The sequence below is a fragment of the Beta vulgaris genome, chromosome 3, assembly GCF_026745355.1.
Source record: "Beta vulgaris subsp. vulgaris cultivar EL10 chromosome 3, EL10.2, whole genome shotgun sequence".
Taxonomy (NCBI): domain Eukaryota; kingdom Viridiplantae; phylum Streptophyta; class Magnoliopsida; order Caryophyllales; family Amaranthaceae; genus Beta; species Beta vulgaris.
This window is the reverse complement of record NC_079204.1, coordinates 11,672,875-11,696,093: the sequence shown is the minus strand read 5'-3', so window position 1 is coordinate 11,696,093 and position 23,219 is coordinate 11,672,875. Positions and strand designations below refer to the sequence as shown.

The 23,219-nt window shown below is 31.6% G+C and overlaps 2 protein-coding genes and 1 pseudogene across 2 annotated transcripts; 2 read left to right on the top strand and 1 right to left on the bottom strand.

Annotated features, from left to right (window-relative positions):
* Positions 1-9,189: 9,189 nt before the first annotated feature.
* LOC104888685 (pectinesterase) lies at positions 9,190-12,810 on the bottom strand. The gene is made up of 2 exons (XM_010673720.3): positions 11,903-12,810; positions 9,190-10,069 (listed from the first exon to the last, which is right to left on the bottom strand). The coding sequence occupies exons 1-2, from the start codon at positions 12,771-12,773 to the stop codon at positions 9,375-9,377; spliced, it is 1,566 nt and encodes a 521-aa protein (XP_010672022.1). The 5' UTR covers positions 12,774-12,810; the 3' UTR covers positions 9,190-9,374.
* Positions 12,811-21,332: 8,522 nt separating this feature from the next.
* LOC104888684 (21 kDa protein) lies at positions 21,333-22,098 on the top strand. The gene has a single exon (XM_010673717.4). The coding sequence runs from the start codon at positions 21,409-21,411 to the stop codon at positions 22,030-22,032; it is 624 nt and encodes a 207-aa protein (XP_010672019.3). The 5' UTR covers positions 21,333-21,408; the 3' UTR covers positions 22,033-22,098.
* Positions 22,099-22,787: 689 nt separating this feature from the next.
* Positions 22,788-23,205, top strand: LOC104888702 (PHD finger-like domain-containing protein 5A; annotated as a pseudogene).
* Positions 23,206-23,219: the final 14 nt, after the last annotated feature.

The following is a 23,219-nucleotide window of genomic DNA, read 5'->3' as shown; positions in this document are numbered from 1 at the left end:
CTTTAATTTAATATTAAATTGAAATTTCAAATTTAATTTCATTATTAACTTGTTCAATATATATGGCAAGAAGAAAAAATAATTTAATATATATAGCAATTTAAATTCATTAAAGGTATTAGCAGACTTTTTATAAGGGGACACCATCTTCCTCCCCTCTTCACTTATATAGTAGAGATTATTATTATGTTAGTTGTTATACTAATTGTTAATTAGCTAATTGATTAATGATATATGTAAGAATTAGTTCTGGAATGAAAGAGTTGCTGAATTAAATAAAGGTAAATATTTCCGCCTCTAAATACAATCAATTTTATAATTATAGAGAACGTTACATTATCTTTAACACTGAATTTGGAAAATTTTGCAAATTTGTAATAATATGGACTTGCCTTATACGCACGCGATACATGCGAAAAGATGTAGAAATTTTTATTAATTGATAATTACATTTAATTATCAAGAATTTTAAATTTTTTAATCAATTTATCACACTAAATCGGGAATTTTTTAATTTTTAAAAAATTTAGTTAAGAGGTAAGTAAATGATTGTTTTGTAAATTTTCAGTGATTTTTTTTGTTGTGCCTTTTTATCTTTTTATTTTATTCATTAATTAGGAAGTTCTATCTTTTTTTCCTCTATCTGTCCTTTTTCTATTTTTTCTTGTCCTATCCTTGTTGTCATGTATAATAATTAACTAATTTTGCAGTCCTGGTCTATGCTTATAGTTTTCATTTTTTTACTTTAAAATGATATCACCATATGTAATTTGATTTAGGATTTTTGTATGTAAACTTGAAATCATGGGATCAAATCCTATACAATGCATTTACTGATTTTTTGTTGTATATGGATCACACGTAGTAATATACCCCAAGAGAGAGTGTCACGTGTCACTGTTCCTTGGTTAAGAACACCTTTTAATATATTACTATGGATAAGAGATGAAGTTGATCATATTTTCTATTGGATATAGGATATGCAAAGAAAATATTAATATATTACTCACTTTGCAGATTTTTATTAGAAATGCAATGCAAAGAAAGTTACAAAAAGATAGTGATATAGACATGATCCGATCTCCGATCCTAAGCATTAGTTTTAAATTTAAAACTTTACAATCTGATAAAAACCACAGGTTAATACTCTCTATGTTTCTTTGAAAAAGTTCTTAATAGATAATATATAGATCATGTTTGACAATTAACGAATAATTGTTAATTAGCTGATTGTATTAGCCTATTTAACTAAGTGATTTTGAAAACTAACTTCTTGCTCACAGAGTTTCAAATTAGAGAACGGTAGAGTTCCAAATGAATTAATTAATAAATGAAATATCATCTTAGGCTCCGTTTGGTAGGGCGTAAAATATTTTCAGTGTAAAATGATTTTCATGGAAAACAATTTACAATGGAAAACACAATTCCAAAATTAGTTTTCCGTTGTTTGGTTCGACTGTAAAAAAAAATGATGAAATGAAAGGAAAATGAAAGGGAAAGTAAGGAGGTAGTGAGAGGAGTGTACAAGAGAGAGAAGAAAAATAGTTTTCCTTCATTTTGAAAGGAAAATGGTTTTCCATCCTTGGGAGAGTAATTTTACCCTAAGGGAAAATGGTTTTACACTCTTTTGCCAACCAAACAATGTAAAACTGAAAATAGAGGAAAACAGTTTTCCGGAAAAACGTTTTACGCCCTACCAAACGGAGCCTTAAGTTTACTATGAGTATTTTTATCCAAGTGTACAAAAATAAATTGTTTTTGAAACAAAAAGGAGACGCATTTCTCTTAATTACGTTTGCCCTTCTCTTAAAATTGGATTTTGTGACGTAATATGATTTTTTCTTTCATGTGTTATATAGTAACTAAAATATAAATGACTGAACGTGTGAATGTGGCCCCTAAAAGTTGTAGCAATTGATCTTGTTGACCCTACTTATATCCCTTGCGCTCTCTAGTCTTAACTTCAATAATGTCAAGTGTCAACCTCTAATCACACTTATAATTTCACATCTAATGGTTAATGGGGCCATTCTCAATATTCAGTTTAGATCTTTCTTCATCACCAAATTCCTGTATATAACAAGACTGTCTTTAGTTAAAATCAATTTCACACTTTTTGCCTTCTTTAATCTTGTCTTTACCTTCATAATTGCGCATTTAATTCTACTCTTTTTATTTGTTTCTATTCAATTTACTCCAACAATCTAATTATACTGGCTTTTAGTACTTTGCTTTAATCAAATCCCACTACACCCATATGATTTTACGTGACTTAATATTGTTTACCTACCTTTAATTTTATAGTAAAATAAAAACAATGAGTGAATAGTAAAAGATGAATTATCCTATAGCCTGAAATCAATGGCACACAATTATCATACTTTAACCATCAGTTAAATTAATGAGAAAAGGAAGTGTAACTTTCTGTGAGTAATCACAAATCCACATGAAGTGAAAAATATGACAATTCTTATTATACATTTGGTTGCATGGTGTGTATGATAACAGTTAAAATATTTCTGAAACTTATCTGAAGAAAAGATAAAAAGTTTTAGGAAAAGCAAATAATTAAAAGAAAATACCTTTAGTAGATGTATTACCATGGATGCGTCATGAATGCATCGTAAAAAAGCAATAGGACAAGATCGACTTAACAAGTCATAAGTTTAACCGAGAATTTCCCCTCAAAAAAAAAAGTTTAATCGAGAATCTATTTTTATGCTATTGAGGCGGTCATGTTCTTTTAAACTTATTTTTAATAGCTTATTTACTCTTTACAATTCAGTTTCTCCCGATTTAGTTTAATTCAATTTAATTTCAGTTCAATTCAATTTAATTTAATTTGGTTCATTTCAGTTTCTCCTAGTCAAAAGAACGAAGCCTGAGTTGGCAAGAATTGTGGCACTAGATAGGCTACTATAACAACTTGTTCAATATGTTAAGATTTCTGAAATTCCAACCCAAATCATATTTTTTTTTTTAGAATGGAGCGACTCAAGCAATTCGAATATTACGTATCATAAACGTGAATTGACACAACAAATTTCACTTGATTGATCAAATTGATAAGTTTTGTTTATGCTGTAATTTAAAATTGAAAGTAAAAGTTATTATATGCTGCAAAATAACCGTAATTAAGTTTATATGCAGTGTTTCCAAATATCAATCGGAGAGAGAAAAAAAATTCTCCCTTTATTGCAACTAGAAATTTTTACAAAGTAATAATGCGTGTAATTAATCTCAAATGATGCTGTAAATTCTACATAAAAGTCAATGTATACGAACGCTCCGATCTTCTAATTTAAGGCCAATGTCTCATTGTGATTTCATGTCATAAATTATATAATTTATGTCAGTATTATTGAATTTTATGTCATTAATACATTATACATATTACACATGTTATTTAATTCCCAAGACACACTCTTTATACAATGTCTAATGTATAATTTTGATTATTAATATATGCAATCACGTATTATCCATCTATCTATACAAATATATTAAAAGGCGTTCCTATCAAAAGAACAGTGCCATGTGACACTCTTCTCAAACTTCTAATACACATATTTATAATCTCAATCAAAAATATTAACAATGTATATTTACTAGGATTCGAACACATGACCTTTGAAGTGAAATGTAAGAGTTTAACCACTCATCCATTACAATTTTAATGCTTAATGTTTTAAAGTAAAACATAATAAAGTCTTATAATTTTATGTAATTATAAAAACATGTAGACAAGATTTTTGATCCCTAACTCTTTTATTAAGTTATAACTTTCTCTTACTCAAATTCTATTGAAATTATTATTTTTATCCCCAATTCCTTAGAAGTTTTTTTAAAACAACTCAATTATCATGCCATAACGTCTATTTTTCCAATTTCGCATTGACAAAATATTACGAAAAGCTAATACAATCAATTATGAAACTTATGAATAATAATATATTTGATAATTGTAACTAACTCGCGGCATCGCCCGGGCCAAAATACTATTTATAAATTATTAAGAGTTATAATTTTAATAAGGCAAAAGCTAACAGACGCCCCAGGGGCGCTAGATAAGAAATATATTATTCTACTTAATTACTCATATTTATATAAAATAATATAATAATGTATAATTCCAATGCAATGTATTTAAATGCTTTGCATTGGAATTAAATGTTTTTTCCTTTCCTTTTGAAAAACATTAAATGTTTTGTATTAAAATTATATATTATTCTATTATTTTGTATAAATATGAGTGATTAAATACAACAATATATTTCTTATCTAGCGCCCCAGGACGTTCGTTAGCGGGATCCAATTAATAATACACATTTGTGATGAATCTAACAATAACTTACATATTTTTATTTGATATATGTATAAATTACAAATCATAGTTAAATTTTTATAACTTGACATATGAATAGTAACTGAGTAGCATATCTTTAAAAAAACAGAGGGAGTAAAATCTAAGGTAAAGTTTTAATGAGTTAAAATGAAGGTTAGTCAAATCCAATTCATAACTTTGATGAATATGGATAATTTAGCTCCAATAAGCTTTATAAGTGTATATCATGCATATTGCATGATTCAGTAATATGAATTGCCATATCAAATTGAAACCTCGCACATAGGGGTGAAAGTTATTCGGATAAAATCCAAAATCCAATCCAATCCAATCCAAATTAGTAATTCGGATCGGATTCGAACTGTGTTCGGATTGGATTCGGATTGATAATTTTTGAAAAATTGGATTTCCGGATCGGATTGGATTGAGGGTAATTAATTGGATCCAAAAATCCAATATAACCGAATAGTAATATGCCTTGTATTATGTATCTGGATCGGGCTTAAGTGCTTAACTGATTTTTTATTATAAAAAAACCTAGTCCATGGTCCAATACACATAACACTTCAATCCTTCTCCTAAAACACTAACTGCACTTAATTCCTCATTTTCTAAATCTACTAGGCTGCTGTTGTGCTTAATTTATTTCATCGAAAAATTAAAGTTTAAAAAAATCGGATTTTCGGATCGGATCCAATCTAGAGTATGAAATTTCGGATTGGATTGGATCGGATTCAAACCCTAATTGGTTTGGATTCGGATTGAAAAATTAAAATCCAATTTTATTCGGATCGGATTGGATTAGGCCCTAATCCAAACCGCACACCGAACTTTCACCCCTACTCGCACATGTCAACTCGACACAGGTTAACGGGTTAGACATTTTAGTGAAAATTGAACCCTCAGATCCTAACCTCGAGGATAGAAGATATAATGTCAATCATTAGACCAAATTTAACTTATCCTAACCAAATTGAACCCTCAGATCCTATCCTCAATTATCTGATCTGATCTGAACTTATTTTTTCTGATCTGATCTGATCTGAACTTATTTTTTCTGATCTGATCTGATCTGAACTTATTTTTTCTGATCTGATCTGAAATAAGCAAAAATAAGGTGAACTGAATATAGCCTTAGTTGTGTATGATTTTATTAATAATGTGAATTACACAAAATTTGGGACTTGGGAACTAGGTTTAGAGGTTTGGTACCAACCTTATAAAAGGTTGAAGATCTAGTATTTATAATTAAGTTTTGGAATGTGGAGGTAGCTAAGCAAAGCCCGTCACTTATACGCCACCCCCTTTGAGTCACTACCGACCGTAATCATTATATAGGAACAGGATTGCCATCCCACTACCATTACTATTTCTTTTAAATTTTAATTCAAAAAATAAAAAACGTTACTGTACTCTTTAACTTTGACGGTTACGGAAAGTCAAACCCCGTTCCCTAACATTGACAGTTGACCCCGTTGGTAAGACTGACGCCGTTCCGTCCCGTTTTGACGTCATTGCAGCTGGCAAAAGTTTATTGGACTTTGGCGTAGAAGGAAGGGGACCCGCCCACTTACCCCACAACTACTAAACCCCCCTTCCCCCTTCCATGGCGTGGGCTTTAAACTAGGTCCCTCTCCATCATTACTCTTTTTACAACTATCCCTTTATTTATCTCCCTAAATATTGAATGTTGTATTTGCATACACTTAAAAGTCCTAACCAAATATTAAAGCATACTCCTCACTTTCTTTTTAGTCTATCGGTTAGTTTTGTAAGAGACCATCTACATTTAATTTAAAAGTAGGTGTGGCCTAAGTCTAATATTAAGAAGAGAATGGACTATCTTTCTTAATATAATGACTACTTTAATTTATTTAGTGACCATTTTAATATATTTAGTGACCAGGTTAATATATTCAGTAATAAGATTCTTTAATTTAATTAGTGACTGATTTAATTCATTTAGTAACTAATTTAATCCATTTCGTAAAACTATCAGACTATTTTTAAAAATTGTTTATTGAAATTCGAGATTCAAAGGATAACAAAAGAAGGAGAAGCAAATGGACGATAAGGATTGTGCAAGATACCTAAAAATGGTGTTGGATTAGAGAAAAATGGAATGGGCTTGTGAAGAGAATGTAGGCTTTGGTTGTGTAATTTTATATTAAAACTGGATCGTATATTATAATAATTTGTGTTAGTCTATACATTTTTCTTTTTGGTTCGTTTCTTATTAATCTACACATTGTTGTTTTTTTCATTTATTGGCAACATGTCCTATCTACTTTCTCCTCTTTTTCCATCTATGTCAATCTCTTTTTAATATTTTAACCCATTTTATAGTTTATGTATCTATATTTTTCAATTTCTCTCTCATACTTTTGGGCTTTCTCCTTGATTCTCCAACAAAGTGAAGTGAATAAACTAAAAAAAAATAGAGAGAGTAGTACACAAGACAATTTAGCTAAGGTATTACTCCCTCCGTCCCAAAATATAGTTCCCATTTCCCTTTTTCCACGGTAATTTATGCAAGAAGAATATAAGAGAGATAGTAAAGATTTTTTGTTTATTTAAATAAATGTTGTATGGGAAAAGATGATTTTAGGAGAGAGAATGGAGAATAATTGGTGAAAGAACATTAATTCTAACATTTTGGTTGAATTAACAAAGGAAAAAATAAATTTCAAGAAGCAAATAAATGATGGGACACGGTTTTTCTAGACAAATTACGGGAAAATGTAAAACTAAATATGGAAATGGGAACTATATTTTGCGACACCCAAAATGGAAATGGGAACTATATTTTAGGACGGGGGAGTATAATTCTGAACTATTTTTAAAGGAATATGATAGCTTTGAACAACTCTTTTTTATTAGGTGTTTATGTTGAATGTTTGACTATTAGCAGTTATATAAATGTTTGGTAATACTAGTAATACTAGTGGTTGGTGTTGACTGTTTAATGCAAAAATGAATACAAAAGCCAAAGCCAAATAGAAGAATCTACTAAAACAAGGTTTGATTTAAGCAAAACCTCGCTTCTTAAATACCAAAAAAGGTGTATCAAGCACTTTCTATAACTATTTGGCCGCATAAAGTGAAAATCTAATGGAAAAAGTCATGTAATATACATTTACCAAAATCCGCCAATATTTATTGTCTTATATAACGTCAGTTGTCACAAAATATTATCTAAACAGATCGTGTCACTTAAAATGTCATCTTACATAAATGCGAGAGTTTGAAATTAGCAAAATACTCCTCAAAAGATAACTTCTTACTTATTAAATAATAATAAATAAAAGTATTAAGAAATACTAATATCATATATATACTTGGCAAGATTTAAACCCAAAATTTCTATGATTTAAGATAGGAGTGTTATCAAATAATCAAGAACTAGTATTAGGTTTTTGGAAAAGGTCATTTGTCAACCACGTGATTTCATTTTCCTCACTCTAACCTTGAGCGTATGTGTTGTCAACGGCATTGGGTATTATTATTGGGCCATTTTATTGCCGGGCACACGCAGGTACAATCCAGTTGAAAATGGAATTGGGCATTAGTGGCATCAATTATTATGTCTTCAGTTTTTCTATACTTTGTCATTTTTCTGAAGATGGAAATTCCAGATTCCTACCTACGGTTAAAATCATGACATTAGGTGATATAGTATATGATCAAGTGATGGTTTTGATGGTTTATATGCTATCATCTTAATAATGCCACTAATGATGACTATAATAATGCAAGCCCTCCATTACCCCACCCAAAATATATATAAGTAAGATTAATTTGATCCAACCAAAAATTATAAATAATATGATGGGTATTGGTTGAAATTATGAAAATTTATAATTAACTAATGGATAACATGTCTAAATATGATTCAAAATCCAATTGAATATTCCATCAATTAATATGACCTTTAAGTCAACTCAAATCAAGGTCAATTTGTATACCAACTAACTACATTAGATATATGTCAACTAATTAGAGCTGGTAAACGAATCGTGTCGTGTCAAGTTCGTGTCTGGTCATTGGTAAATGAGTTGAACACCCTCAATCCTAAGTTATTTCTACCCCGACCCATTAATTAAACGGGTCAACAACACTCAACTCTAATCCGAATCGTTTATCAAATGGGTTATCCAACTCATTTATCAAACGTGTGAATGTACATAAACTAAACAAATGTACATCATATATTTCTTAACCTACGTCATATGTACTAATATCTTATTTAAATAAACCAAATTGAACAACCAGAGAATAAATCTTATATATTTATGGAAAATATACAAATTATATCAAGCTCAACTAATAATATTAATAGTAGAACAATAGTAGTTAAATGGGTTGTTGTGTTAGATTCGGGTTAAAATGTTCAACCCCTAACCCAACCCGTTTAATAAATAGGTCATGTTGGGTCAACTCGCTTACTTAAATGAGTGAAAACCTTGATCTAAACCCGCTAATGTTGTGTCGGACTCTAGTCGAGTTAGCATGTCGTGTTAATTTTTACCACCTCTAGCTAGTTAAAGTCTTAGCAGGTGACAATCAAGATCTAGGATCAATCTCGTCTACATCAATTGTCCTTACTCTCTCTACGCAAAATAAAAACTATAGATATATTATCACATACGTTATTCTTCATTATTGGAGTATATGATCAATATATATATACACACACTTTTTTTCTTTGGAATTTACATTGGTAAAATAAACTATGTACCCAACACTATATACACCAAAAGAAATAACTTCAACATTAAAAGTAAGCTCATTAAGCTAGTCAAGACATAATTTTTACAATCAATTTCATGTATACCTAAAAATTTGGTTTGACTAGGTATTCTTTATATGAAAAATATCAAAAGTTAAGCAAATTACACAAAGGTCACTTTCTTTATTTATTATCTAACAACGTTTTACATGGTACTTAGCTTTTGATTTTTTCTCTTTTTATTGCTAGTTAAATGTCAAGCCATACATATGATACAAGAATATATATGCTAAATTAAACTTAAATTCCACTACTGAAAGGAACTCCAGCAGCTGGTAACCAAGATTGACCTCCAATAAAATTTGCCACTGAAAACTGAGAAACTTGAGCAACACTAGTAAAAATCTTGTATCCACCCCAATTCACTCTTTCACTTGTTGAAGATCCAGGCCCATAATTTTTATATTCACCATAAAATAATGTATTAGGTGCAAATTTACTACCATCCCATTTTAACCAACCAGATGGATTTATAAAGCTATCAAGAAAATTCTCCATAAATATGGTACGTGAATATTTCTTCCATGGTCGTCCTAAGTAGGTTGGGAATGATGATATAACAGGTTTAAGGTCCGATGATGGCGCGATGCGCGATTTTTGTATAATAATGCCTGTATTTTGATTAGGATCAGTTCTTCCTTGGGCTGTGACAACATTTTTTTGTGAAGAAAGAGGTTTCCTAACAAATATGTTGCAATTTTGAAATATTGATGCTGCATTACCAAAGATAAAATCAATAGTGCCATAAATGTTACATTCTCTGTAAAATTGTCTTTGTGAATGTGCATAAAGTGTGTCTTGGTATCCTTCAAAACCACATTTGTAGAAGACTGAGAGGTCAGAGCCTACACGAAGTGCAACTGCTTGGTTATTCTGTGGCCCGGCAGTGTTGCGAAAGGTTATATCACGAGCTATGAATCCATCACTCGTTACAGCTGAAAGTTAAAATCAAGTTTAGTTCGTTGATGAAATTAATTCACATGTGTTATTGCTTTTGTAAGTAAAAGAATAACTAACGTCTTTTAATAAAAGATAACAAAAACCAACTTAATTGATTATGAAACATGTTCAATGTGTTGATAATATCAAATATGTGTGTCATATGTAAAGCTATGTTTAGTTCATCTGAAATTTTCTCATCTGAACTTATCTGATCTGATCTGAACTTATTTTTTCTAATCTGATCTGATCTGATCTGAACTGATCTGATTACAAGATCTTATTTTTTAGATTTTTCTCAATATATAAGAAAAAATATAGTCATGTGGGGTCTTGTTTGATTCGTCTCAATGAGTACTTTATTAATATTCAATTATTATAATTTTTACTAATATGTTATGAAAGATATAATGATTTTTAAATATAAGCAAAATCTGAACTGATCTGATCTGAACTTATTTTTTCTGATCTGATCTGGTTAGATCTGAAATAAGCAAAAATAAGGTGAACTGAACATAGCCTAAGTCATGCCACCTAAAGTTAGACTGATCTGTACGTATTACACCTAGATTTTTAGATTATATGAAAATGGGCTCAGGTGACTCAATAAGGAGGAGGAGAATTTAGCCCACTTATAAGTTAGGAGGTTCATCCTAAAATCAATTGGTGATAAGAGGAGTAACTCCTAATCTTATAAAGTGGTTTATTCTCTCCCCTTTCTCTAATGTGGGACACTCACAAGTGGGCATTTAATGAGTTTCAACACACTCCCTCACTTGTGAGTGTCCTTAGAAATTCAGAGCTAACTAGAAAGGTCAGAGCAATAATCCTCTTAGGGGTTGGACATCCTATCGAGGTAAATCCTTATCTAGTAGCAATCAAATACCTAGTTTAGACGAGACCCGCAACCCGGGCTCTGATACCATGTTAATTTTTTAGATTATATGTAAATGTGCCTGGGTGACCCAATAAGGAGGAGGAGAGTTTAGCCCACTTACAAGCTAGGAGGTTCCATCCTAAAACCAATTGGTGATAGGAGGAGTAACTCCTAATCTTATAATTAAAGTGGTTTATTCTCTTCCCTTTCTCCAATATGACACACTTACAAGTGGGCATTTAATGGATTTCAACAGTATATGAAGAATTATATGGCAACACTCTTTTAGGGGAAGTTTTGTATAAAAAGAAACCTTTTAGGTAGATATATATAAGTCAGCCATTTTTATAGCTGTAATAGTTTTTTTTTTTTTTTTGGGGTGGGGTGGGGTGGGGGGTTTTGGTTAGAAAACTATGAATATGTGATAATATAATTAACAATATGTAATATTTTCTGGCTAACTATGACACTTATATTTTTTATAGGTAGGCCGTAGGTAAGATGAATAATAATCCTACTGCATGAACTAATATCTTGCTCTGGTTTAACTAATCAGGTTTGCAGGTCATATTTTTTGGGAGAGAGGGGATACGGTAAGGGAAACCTCACCCCCTAAAGAGCTTCTAGTGGGGTTTGATTACATGACCTTGAATAATGAGGCCAAACCTATACCACTAGGCCAAGCAGTGCTTATTAGCTATGATATGACACACATATATATATATGGGTAATTTTCTTACATAACTAGTATCTATCTATCTATACAAATATATTAAAACGCGTGCATACACTAAAGTGTTAACCACTAGACTAAGTTGTATTTGGTATAATTATCACAAAATATTATATTAATAAATAAATTTTTTCATTTCTTACCTGGGGCATAGCCCGAGCCTAATAACTAGTTGTACTTAATAAGGTGGACAAGTATAGAGAATCATGAATTTCTTACCAACAGTTGCGGAGGTAAAAATAGTGAAACCTCCTCCCTTGCTTCTATTGCCAGTAATAATTGTACTTTCCATACCATCACCTACTAGCATAATATTCTTCAAATCTGTACCAATACGAAGGTATTCTGCATACACACCACTCTTAATGTGGATTACAAATCTTCCACTACTTCTCGTCCTCTTTGCTGCGGCATCAAGGGCCTCGCGAATAGTCTTAAAATTTCCTGATCCATCTTTAGCCACCACTAGGTTCGCAGCTTTTGTAGAAGACGATTGTAATAGCTTCCTATCGCGTCTAGTGACCCATGTAGGAAACCCTAGTTTGTATGTTTGTGTTTGAGGGATAGCCAATTTGTTGTGCATGGCTAAGCCATTGCTAATCAACTCAGACACATTGTTGTAAATATGTGGTGGAATAAAATCAAGGACGTGACCTAGCTGATCAAATAACTCGGATTTACATGTTTCAAGGTTTGTTAAAGCAGTGCTTAGCCATGTTTGTTTATCAAACTCGGTACGATATTTTTTGGTAGGGTTTAAGGTTTTGTTTAGTTCAGAGATTGTGTTCTCATAAAGGGTTAAACAATCGGCCCATGCGACCTTGTCATGCTCATTATTTTTAAGCTTATGTATGAGCTCTTTTGTTTGGTTGTGTGAGAAACGAGTGCGGTCTAAAGCGATTTGGATCATCATTTTTTTGAAATCGGCTTTGTGTTTGGGTTTGAGGTCATGGCTCATAAAATATTTGCATGGGTTAGGATTTGGGGTTTGGTTGCACCACCAATTTATGCCATTATTGGCGAAGGTTGATGATGTTGCTAGAGATAATGAAGATATGAAAAGAAAATGCACCACAAAATTTGAGGCCATTTTTCTTTAGAACTTTGAGCTAAATAGTTTATAAGGTTTTGCTTAATATGCATACGAAAAGATGATTTTTGTGATATATGGGATGTGAATCTTATGTTGCTAGAGGACTGTTTTTATAACCTGGCCTCTACCTAGGAGGAATTGCTGATTGAGGTAGTAGTTTTCGACTTTCTAACATGCATATGGTCTTTTGGGAAAAAGTTACGTGAAGATATATATATTAGTGTTTAATTTTGATTCATGCACTTTTATCTTTCATGTAAGATTACGAAACTTGTAGAAACAAACGACCTATATGTCTTCTTAATTTCTATTTGGGATTACTACAGTTTTCATGTACTTGACCAAGAACAAGAAATTAATTAATATGATGATATGAAATAATATCTTACTAATATTTGTGAAGTGCTACGAGAAATACAAAATCTTAATTAGTCAGTGAATGTTATAATTGTCAAATGCACATCATTTGTTTAAGAGCATGGTATTAGTTTTGATTAAATTCTTATGTACAAATTCTTATATGCAATGTAGGACACAAAAGTTAATAGTACGTACGATGTGGTTCACTTGTTTAAGGTTGTAATTGAAAAAAACTATCAAGGTTACAATTAACGGTATTTTTCCTAGCTAATTCACACATGAAAGTAGTCATAACACCATCATAGATGTGTACCCGTGAAGCTAGCGCATCACGTAAATTACAGGTTGATTTCCATAACTATTATACATATACATATATTTATTCTATCACAGGCCCAGCCATAAGGGTGTGCAACCAGCCCGATGGCACAGGACCTTGAAATTTTGGGGGCCCAAAGTTTGGAGCTCAACTTTTTAAAAAAAAAATAATCAACTGAGTTTCTTTAGCAAAACTTTCTGTAAATGACAGGAAGCAAGGATTGCAAATCTTCATTACTTCCATCTTTAATTCTTTCTCAATCTATCATATATATCAACTAACATGATATGTCTTGAATGTACTGTTTAACAAGTTGTTGTTAGCATGCTCATCACTTAACTTGTTTCACCAACTGATGATATTGGCGTTTGTATTTGTTAGCTGTTTGTATTGATTGTTTGAGTTAGTTATAATAGTTTGTTTATCAATAGTTTATGCAAAAAAAAGTACAATTCTTAGGCCAATCAAAAGTCAAAGGAAAAAGCTACTTAAAGTAGGTAGTTTTTCTAGCTGGACAATGAACTATTAATCAAACACAATATTTGGATGTTTGGCTACATTAAAAGACAAAATTTTAATTAGATGAGTGTGTTTTGAGTGTAACATATCACACCATAACTTATTTTGTAACATGCATAATGACGTAGAATCAACCTAACAAAAACTTATTGAATCACTAGTTGATGATGTAGTATGTAATGGGGTTTTCTTATACAATTAAGAAAGTATTACCCCGCTAATAGGTATGCAAGCAAGATAACCTTAATGTAACGAACCAAAGTCATTTTCCAAAGTATGGTATACGGTTAGAATTCTAACTAATCATATCTTATCCAGACTACTAGAACTTTTTGATTTGAAGTTTATATGTTGGTAACTTCGTATGGCACGGTATGCTCTAACCAGCCATAAGGCGTCGCTGACTCTGATCCTCTCTTTATCACTTTGGCGAGTTACAACTTTCAAGTGAAAAAAACTGTTGACACCTCTCAATCAAATATAATTACTTCTTCTATCACATTATCCATATTTCTTGTTAATACAACGCAATCATATACACATACATTTTTTTTTTTTTTTTTTGTGTTCTCAAATGAGTTATATCTTTAATTGCATATTAGAAAAAATTACTAAAAGTTATTATCTTATACATGGTGAAATAATTCAAATAAAATTAAATATACGTTATAATAATTTCTCTGTGTAGGAATTTTTTTTGAAAAATTATGATTTGCCCACTGTGATAAACAACTTCATGAAATACTGAGAAATAACTGAACATTTATTGATTCTCTCTCTACCAATTTATTTAGGCAAAATTAGACTCAACACCACAAATTATGACGCGAGTGCACTAAACACCGACAACTTTGAGGCTCTGTTATGTTCAATTTATTTCAAATTATTTCAGAATAAATAATATAAGATAGAAAAAGATCAGATAAGATAAGATAAGATCAGATAAGACAAGTTCATATCAGATCAGATAAGATAAATGTTCATTTATCTTCACTCATTTTAGAAAAAATAAGATAAGATAAGATAAAATAAGTTCAGATAAGATAATATAAAATCAGACAAAATAAGTTGAATCAAACATACCTTGACTAGTAGCCAAAACACCACAACATATATTGGCTTTGGTGTAGTGAATGTCATAAATGATGCTGGAGCTAACATTTTTTGCAGGCGACCGGGAATCCATACTACATATTTTTTCATTTTCCCCTTTTTCTTTCTTCCATATATCTTATATTTTTATTAAATGAAAGCCTAAGTCATGTGAGCATGTATTGAGAAAACTTAGATCCGGCATCATTTATGACACTCGCTGCACCTAGGCCAATAGTTTATCGTGTTTTGGCTACTAGACAAAGGGCCTATTTGGCAACAACTTTTGCACTAGCTTTTAGCGTTTTGACTATATCAAAACACTAATTAAGTGTTTGGCATAGTAGAGGTTGGAGTAGCTGTTGGAATTTCGGGCCTGTTCTCTTCGGCATAAAACAACTGAACTGAACTGAACTGAACTGAACTGGATTGAACTGAACTGAATTGAACTGAACTGAAATAAATAGTGATATGTGAGAGTAAAAGTATTGTCAAGAGCTGAACTGAACTGGTCTGAACTGATCTGAACTGAACTGAACTGAACTGATCTGAACTGAACTGAACTGAACTGAAAATAAGCTAGGGAGAACAAGCCCTTCAAGTAGCTTTTGGATAGCTTTCCCCAAATGTTATATTTTATAGTATTTAGTTTCTGTAAGTAGCATTCTACTTTTTTTATATTTTTTTTAAAGAAAAAAATTCTCACTTTTTAAGGATAAAAATTTGGGATTAACATAATATCATATATTCAGGAGCTATTACTTCTCCTTTGCAGCTATATTTGATTTATTTGGAGAGCTATACAACATTATTGAATTATTGGAAATAATTTTAATTTTTCATATTTTATTCCTTACAGGATGGTTTTAGTTTTTATAAAGTGTATACATTTGAATATATATCATATTAAGAGTCGCAAAATCCAACTAAAATTTATCAGTTATGACAAGAAAATATTGCATTGTGTTCATAATATAAACATTTGATTTAACCATATAGTAAATAATCATATAATTATAATGAATATTATAATTAAAAAATATGTTATTTTTATCATATATAAGCATAACAACTACTTTTACCGAACACTTATATTGTAAACAGTTAATTTCACAGTTAAGAGCTAACAACTACTAGCCGACAGCTAACAGCTACCCAAAGAGCTGACAGCTATTCCAATAGCCAACAACTACTTTTGCCGAACATGCCCAAAGTTGGTGACGATGGGTGCACTCGTGCCATAATTTGTTGTGTTAAGACCAATTTTTTTTCATTTATTTAATGGGTTATTATAAGTGAGGAAGCCCTTTATAAATTTTTATTATGGTGCTATCTGACGGTTAGTGAGAAAAGTATTTACTGTAAACGTGATCAAATTTTGACTTTTTATAAGATATTATATATATATTTATATATATATATATATATTATATAATATATATATATATATATATATATATATATATATAATTATATATATATAGGGGCAAGATCACATGAGAATGCTCCTTACATGAGAAATGAGAATGAATCTCAACCACACGATTGGATTAGAGTTACAACACTTGTTCATTAGAGTTATATCCCTCTTAAAAAATTTGAATTCAAAAAAAAAATTGTTTTTTTTGATTTTTTTTTTTCAAATATTTTGTTTTTGGAGTTACATCATTTTTTCATTAGAATTACATCACTTATTCACAAGAGTTATAGCGTGTAAAATTCATTCTCATTTCTCATATAAGTATGCATTCTCATATGAACTCACTTCTATATATCTATATATATATATAATATTATAATATTATTATAATAATATATATATATATATATATATTTTAATATGTATTTTTTAAGTGTTAACATTGTATAACGTAAATTAATTCATGATTGAAGATATTAAGAGTAAAAATTGTGAATTAAAAATGATTGTGATAAAGAAATTGGGTAAAAATATTGTGAAATAAAAAGAATATGCAATATTTAACTATTTCTCTAAATTTATGGAATAGTTAGTGGCTCTGTTTAACATTACTAGCTGAAAATAAACTAAAACTGATAAGATAAAGCTGAAACTGATTAGTTAATTGTTTGGCAAAATTAGTTTATTAAGTTGATAAATTATTTTGCCAAAATCAGTTGTCAAAATTTTGGAAAGATTTTCCAAAATTTCAGTCACCTGATTTGAAAAGGTAAATTTTTTAACTTATCGTTTAAGTCATTTTAGCCACCTAAAATTTAATTTTAGATACTCCCCAAACAATACTAATCATTTTAGCGCCTAAAATATGTTAACACCTCATCATTTAAGATAGCTAAAATATTTTTCCAAACAGAGCCGTATATAAGTAGCACTTGTAAGTTATAACCCAATGAGCATGGGCTGATATGCTACAACAATTTCATCTAAACTAACGTGTTCTATTGCATAACGATATTATCATGCACATGATATAATGTACATAAAGTTTATGCATATCAAATACGATAATAAACTTAGATGGCCATGCAGGACATGACTCATGGATTCACGGTGCAACGTTCTAATAAGTCACGATTGTTTAAAAATTATACTCCCTCAAAAAAAAAAAATTGTACTCCCTCGTTATTAAGCCACAGTTTTGTTTTAAGATGATTTAAACTAATAACTACTTTTTGTTTTGAGGGGAAAATATAATAACAACTTTATACTACTAGATTTGGTTTTTTATGTGTTGAAGTTTCTCATATAACCTCTTATAAAAAGATAAGTTTTTCATATTACACATTTACCCTGAACAATAAATCATAACAGATCATTTAAAAGGTGATAGTGAACAGTGAACTACAGTTGTTAAATCCCATTTGTAATTTTGTTACACTTTTTGTCTGGTATTTATCAACCTACTGATTTTGTGTGTTTGAACTAATTATAAAGCACTGACTTTATAGGAAGAAATTAGGCAAAAACAAAAGGTAGTAAAACCGGGGAGGATATTAAGGGATTGCCCATAAATATTGTAACAGTCAAAACGATAGTTAAGTTTATTCCCCATGGCCCTGGCCCGGGCGGGCGACGCACGCGTGTGTGATAGCAAGCCCAAACCCATACATGATATCCAACCACAAAAACATCTCAAGTACCAACTCAATAAGAATAGGAAGAAGGGAATATATAAAGTAAGGGACTATTCCCTCCCACAAGCAATGTGAGACTTTTATTGAGAAGGAGGCAAGACCTTTTCCAGCGTTAAATCCAACAAAAGATATTATATAACAAGAGTCCAAAATGCAAAAAAAAATAGTTTTCCTTTCTCTTACTCTAATCTAATTAATCATTACTTTATATCATTTATCATCCAATCTTTATAGCAGTTGGATCAGCCCAAAACTCCAGGAGCTCACACGCTTTTATATTAGCTTTTAGTGTTTTGACACAGTCAAAACTGAGTCAAAAATAACTGAGTCAAACTAATTAAGAAAAATAATGGTGTTCAGCTAGGTAGTGTTTTGACAGTATAAGATTATTTCTCTCATCAAGGCTCCAACTTTCATCCATTCTTCAGGTGTTTATCTTACATTCTTTGTAAAAAACTATCACGACCCTCAAGCCTGGACAACAGTCCATAATATATACTACATGACACAAAAGCCTAAGAGGATTAATTACAACCAATCATTTACTAGCATCTAGCAGACAAAATACTTTTAGAATTTTACTAGCAGGCAAAACATATAGTTGCCGAGGATAAAATAGATGAGTTGGGCCTAAAAGAGCCTTAATAAGCCTGCTTCCTTCAATAATAATCCCCCTCAAGATGAGAGTGAGGAGAGTTTATGAACTCCCATCTTGTGTAACATTGTCTGGTGCTGATTGACAGGAAGTGGCTTGGTAAATACATCAGCAAGCTGTTGAGAGGTAGGAACATATGAGGGAGATATGATGCCTTTAATATCTTGTCTATGATGAAATGGAAATCAATATCGACATGTTTGATCTTCTCATGATGCATTGGGTTTGTAGCTATAATAACCAGAGATGTTGATCATCACAGTAGATAAAAATACTGGTAGTTTACTTGATCCCTAGATTTTTGATGAGTTGTCTGAGCCACATGACTTCACAAAATGGTCAGAGCCATTGACATGTACTCATCTTCTGACACTGCTTCCGACAATAACAAATTATCTTTTTTCTTTCCAAGATATAGGAAAACCTCCCAAAAGAATACAGAATCCTGATGTGGACCTTCTAGTGACTAGACATCCTACCTAGTCACAGTAAGCACTGAGATGAGTCTGAGATTGATTGGTGAGGAGAATTCCTTAACCAGAGGTGCCTGAAAGATACTTGAGCATTCTTATAACAGCTTGAAGAGGCACAAATTTAGGTTTGTGCATAAATTGACTCAAGACATGGACATTATATGCTTTGTCGGGTATTGTAATTGTCAAGTAGATGAGATTACCAATAAGTTGTTGGTACACCAATGGGTTGCTTAACACATCTCCACAGTCATTGGTGGAGTTTGATGTGAGAGTCCATGGGAAGCTTGAGAGCTCTAAAGTTGTGAAGTTTGTAGTCTTTGAGAAGATCTTCAATGTATTTTCTCTAGGAGAGAAACATGTCATTTTGAGTTCTATACACCTCTATACCAAGGAAATATCTCAATTTCCCATGTCTTTCATGGTAAAATGAGAGCAGAGAAAGTCTTTAGGTGTTGAATGTCTGTGAGATCAGTGTCTGGTCATCAACATACACTAAGATTGTTAGTCTTCCTTTAGTGACCTTTGTAAATTGGGAATAGTCACACTTATACTGAGTGAAGCCATGATGTGTGAGGGCTGAACATAGCTTGAAGAACCACTGCCTTGGTCCCTGTATGTTTTAAACCATACAGAGATTCGATCAATTTACACACTTTTTGAGTTCTCATTGGTATTTCAAAGTGATCCCCTTAGGCAGAACTTGAATTTTATCAACTTTGTAACTTTATCCACGTGGTAATTTCATATAAACATTTTCTTCTAAGTCGGCATGAAGAAAAGCACTCATGGCAGTCATTTATAGATGCTACAACAAGATTACAAGAGATCTTGTTGTGGTCATTTTTGCCACAAGGGAAAATGTCTCAGCATAATCCTCTCCAAATTCCTATTTATTTCCTAAGATAAATAGCCTTGACTTATGTTTTTCAATGCTGCCATCAAGACTATACTTGATTATGTACAACCATTTACAACCAATGAGTGTTTTTCCTTCGATAAGGTATGTGATTTCCCATGTATTGTTCAGTTCAAGTATACTCAATTCTTCATTCATTTGACTCTCTAATATCTTCTTTAAGTGATCTTGGTTCAGTGTATTTCTCAAGTTGTGACATAAAGCATGTGTAATGAGGTGTGACAGAGGTGTCAATGCTAGCCTTTTTCGACATGATCACGCAAAAAGTGATATCTTAATTCTATGTGTTTGGTGCGTGAATGTTGAACAGGATTTTTTGAGATGTTTATAGCACTTGTATTATCACACATAATTGGCACATTATCAATCATAACTCCGAAATCTCGAAATTGTTGTCTTACTGCGCACAACATGAGACAGTTGCAACTTTTGGGATGATCAAGGTAAATATCCAAGCACAACAACATCGTTACAAATCTAATACTGACCACAACAAGTCGGCAACTAATAATTATCACAATTTACTTATACACACACACCTAGCATAAAAAAAGAAGAAGAGCTCCCTCAATAACAATATGCTTGTGAAATATTGTGGAAATATAATATGCTCCAATTACCCTTGGTAGTTGGCAGTAAACATCATTTTTATTTTCAATAATAATATTTTTCACTATAAAAGTTAGATATAAATAGCAATAATTTAACTTCATAAACTACTTCGCACGCGTGCTAAGGCTAATTTAACTAATTAAAGGGTATCACTCAGAATTTGTAACTTTTGTTAATAAATCCAGCATATGACCTAAATTTTGAATAGTTAAAAGTAAGATATTCGCATATGACTCTCTAATTTGTGCTTACATTTACATGCCCTTTTTCTATTGATTAAGACTTCTAAAATGTTTATCATCTCAAATTCGTTTCACATTATAAAATTTAAGACTCCATTATTTATCGTTATGATATATGATACTTTTAATTTCACCAATATCTTTATATATTTAGGATCCATCTACTTGAGCCTCATACAAAAATATCTCAAATCTTTTATTATGTTTTAAATCGCCTATATTGCCGAACTCTCCTATAAATTGAATGAAGTTATGAACCATTTTCACGAATTTTCATCATCCCAACACTAAAACTTAAAAGTCACAAAGAAATTAAAATCATACATTATGATGAAAAGATTATATTCTCCAACACATTGTATTGCATTCTTCAGCATGCTTTGCATTACATCACAAATCAGCCCAATCTTAGCAACACAACGTCCAACAACAATCACTCCAACATACACAGATTTCTTAAAAACATCATGCAAGGCAACACTTTACCCTGAGCTATGCTATAATTCCCTTTCAACCTACACAAATGTCATTCAAACAAGCCCTGAAAAACTGGCTAATGCCGCCCTCTCGGTAACCTTAACCACCACGAGGACCACCACAGACATGATTTCTCGGATGTCGAATGGCCCCGGGATACGACCATCCGAAGCAGGTGCCTTAAGGGACTGTTTGGAAGAGCTAAATGATGCTATATATGAACTTCAAGAATCCATCATGGAGATGTTTCATATTAAAGGTAGCAAGAAACTTGGTCTCAAAATCAATAACATACAAACTTGGGTTAGTGCTGCATTGACTGATGAAGACACTTGTATGGATGGATCTAGTGGAGGAGAGGCCATGGATGGAAAGTTAAAGAGTGTTGTAAGAGGGAGAATTGTCAATATTTGTCATCTTACTAGCAACTCCTTGGCTTTGATCAATGATTATGCTTCATCCATGCTCAATTAGCTAGAATTAAATTGCACAACTAGTTTGGTGTGATTGTTGATGAACTTTTTCTAGTTAATTTTTTCAGCAGCATTTATTAGTTGAATATAGATTATCAAAAGTTTCAAATGTGAAAGTAACATCTTGTTTTTTTGTCAATAATTGAATATAGACTATCAAAAGTCTTTATGCAAATATGTGGTAGTTTGAAAATTGGTGATATTTAGTTGAGGAAAGATGTTATGGACTTATGGGAAGTATATTCTAATTTCACTAACTACTTTTAGCGATTGCTTGTAGGCAGAGTTGGCATGACTCAACTAATTCGCGTAATCGCGTCATATTATAATGTTGAGTTATAGAAACATGCCACATGTATTTTGGATTATAAGTGATGTAATAAAATATATATCTAATCAAGAGTGAGGGATAGCCTAGTGATTAGAGCTTTCTTTTCGGTTTCAGAAGGTCCTGAGCCCAAGCTTAATTTCTCTTCTATGTAAATGCGTACATTGTTAGAGGATTTTATCCATAATAACCTCTAATATAAATGGATGCACAAATTTTAGACTCTTCCCCAATAAAATGGGTATATAAGTTGCACCATATACTACAAATTTACAGAGTTATTTCCTTTGATAAGGAGTATCATTAAACTTGGTCTTGCACAAGTACGATGCAAACGCATATGCGATAAAAAGACCTTATTTGCTGTATCATAAACATAGATGATATTCATAATGCTAGGTTTCTATACTACTTTTGGTTAGGAAGCCATGGCAAAGCACCAGCCTGATCTTATCATAAGCCAGAAGCAATCAGGCATTGCCATTACTATTAGTCGGTTATGAGAGGTCTAAAGGAAAATATTTAATCTGTGATTCGTATATTCACCCATGCACGCTTGTTCGAGTTTACACAGAAAGCAACCATGGATCATTTCAAGGAAGATGCGTTATCTGTTGAGTTGTTGGCATCTCAGATGCCCATTATTGCAAGGAATGTACTCAACAGAAGGATAGAAACAGATGCCCCAGATTTATCGATCCAAGAAGTGCGAAAACAGAACTATTTTAAGAACGGAAGAAATATGATATCAATCAATTTAGAGGCGGATCTTTTCAGGGGCAGGACTGGGCCTGGCCCCTGAAAGATCTTGGGGAAAAAATTAAACAGTCTCATGCGTTCACATAATATTTAGCCCAATA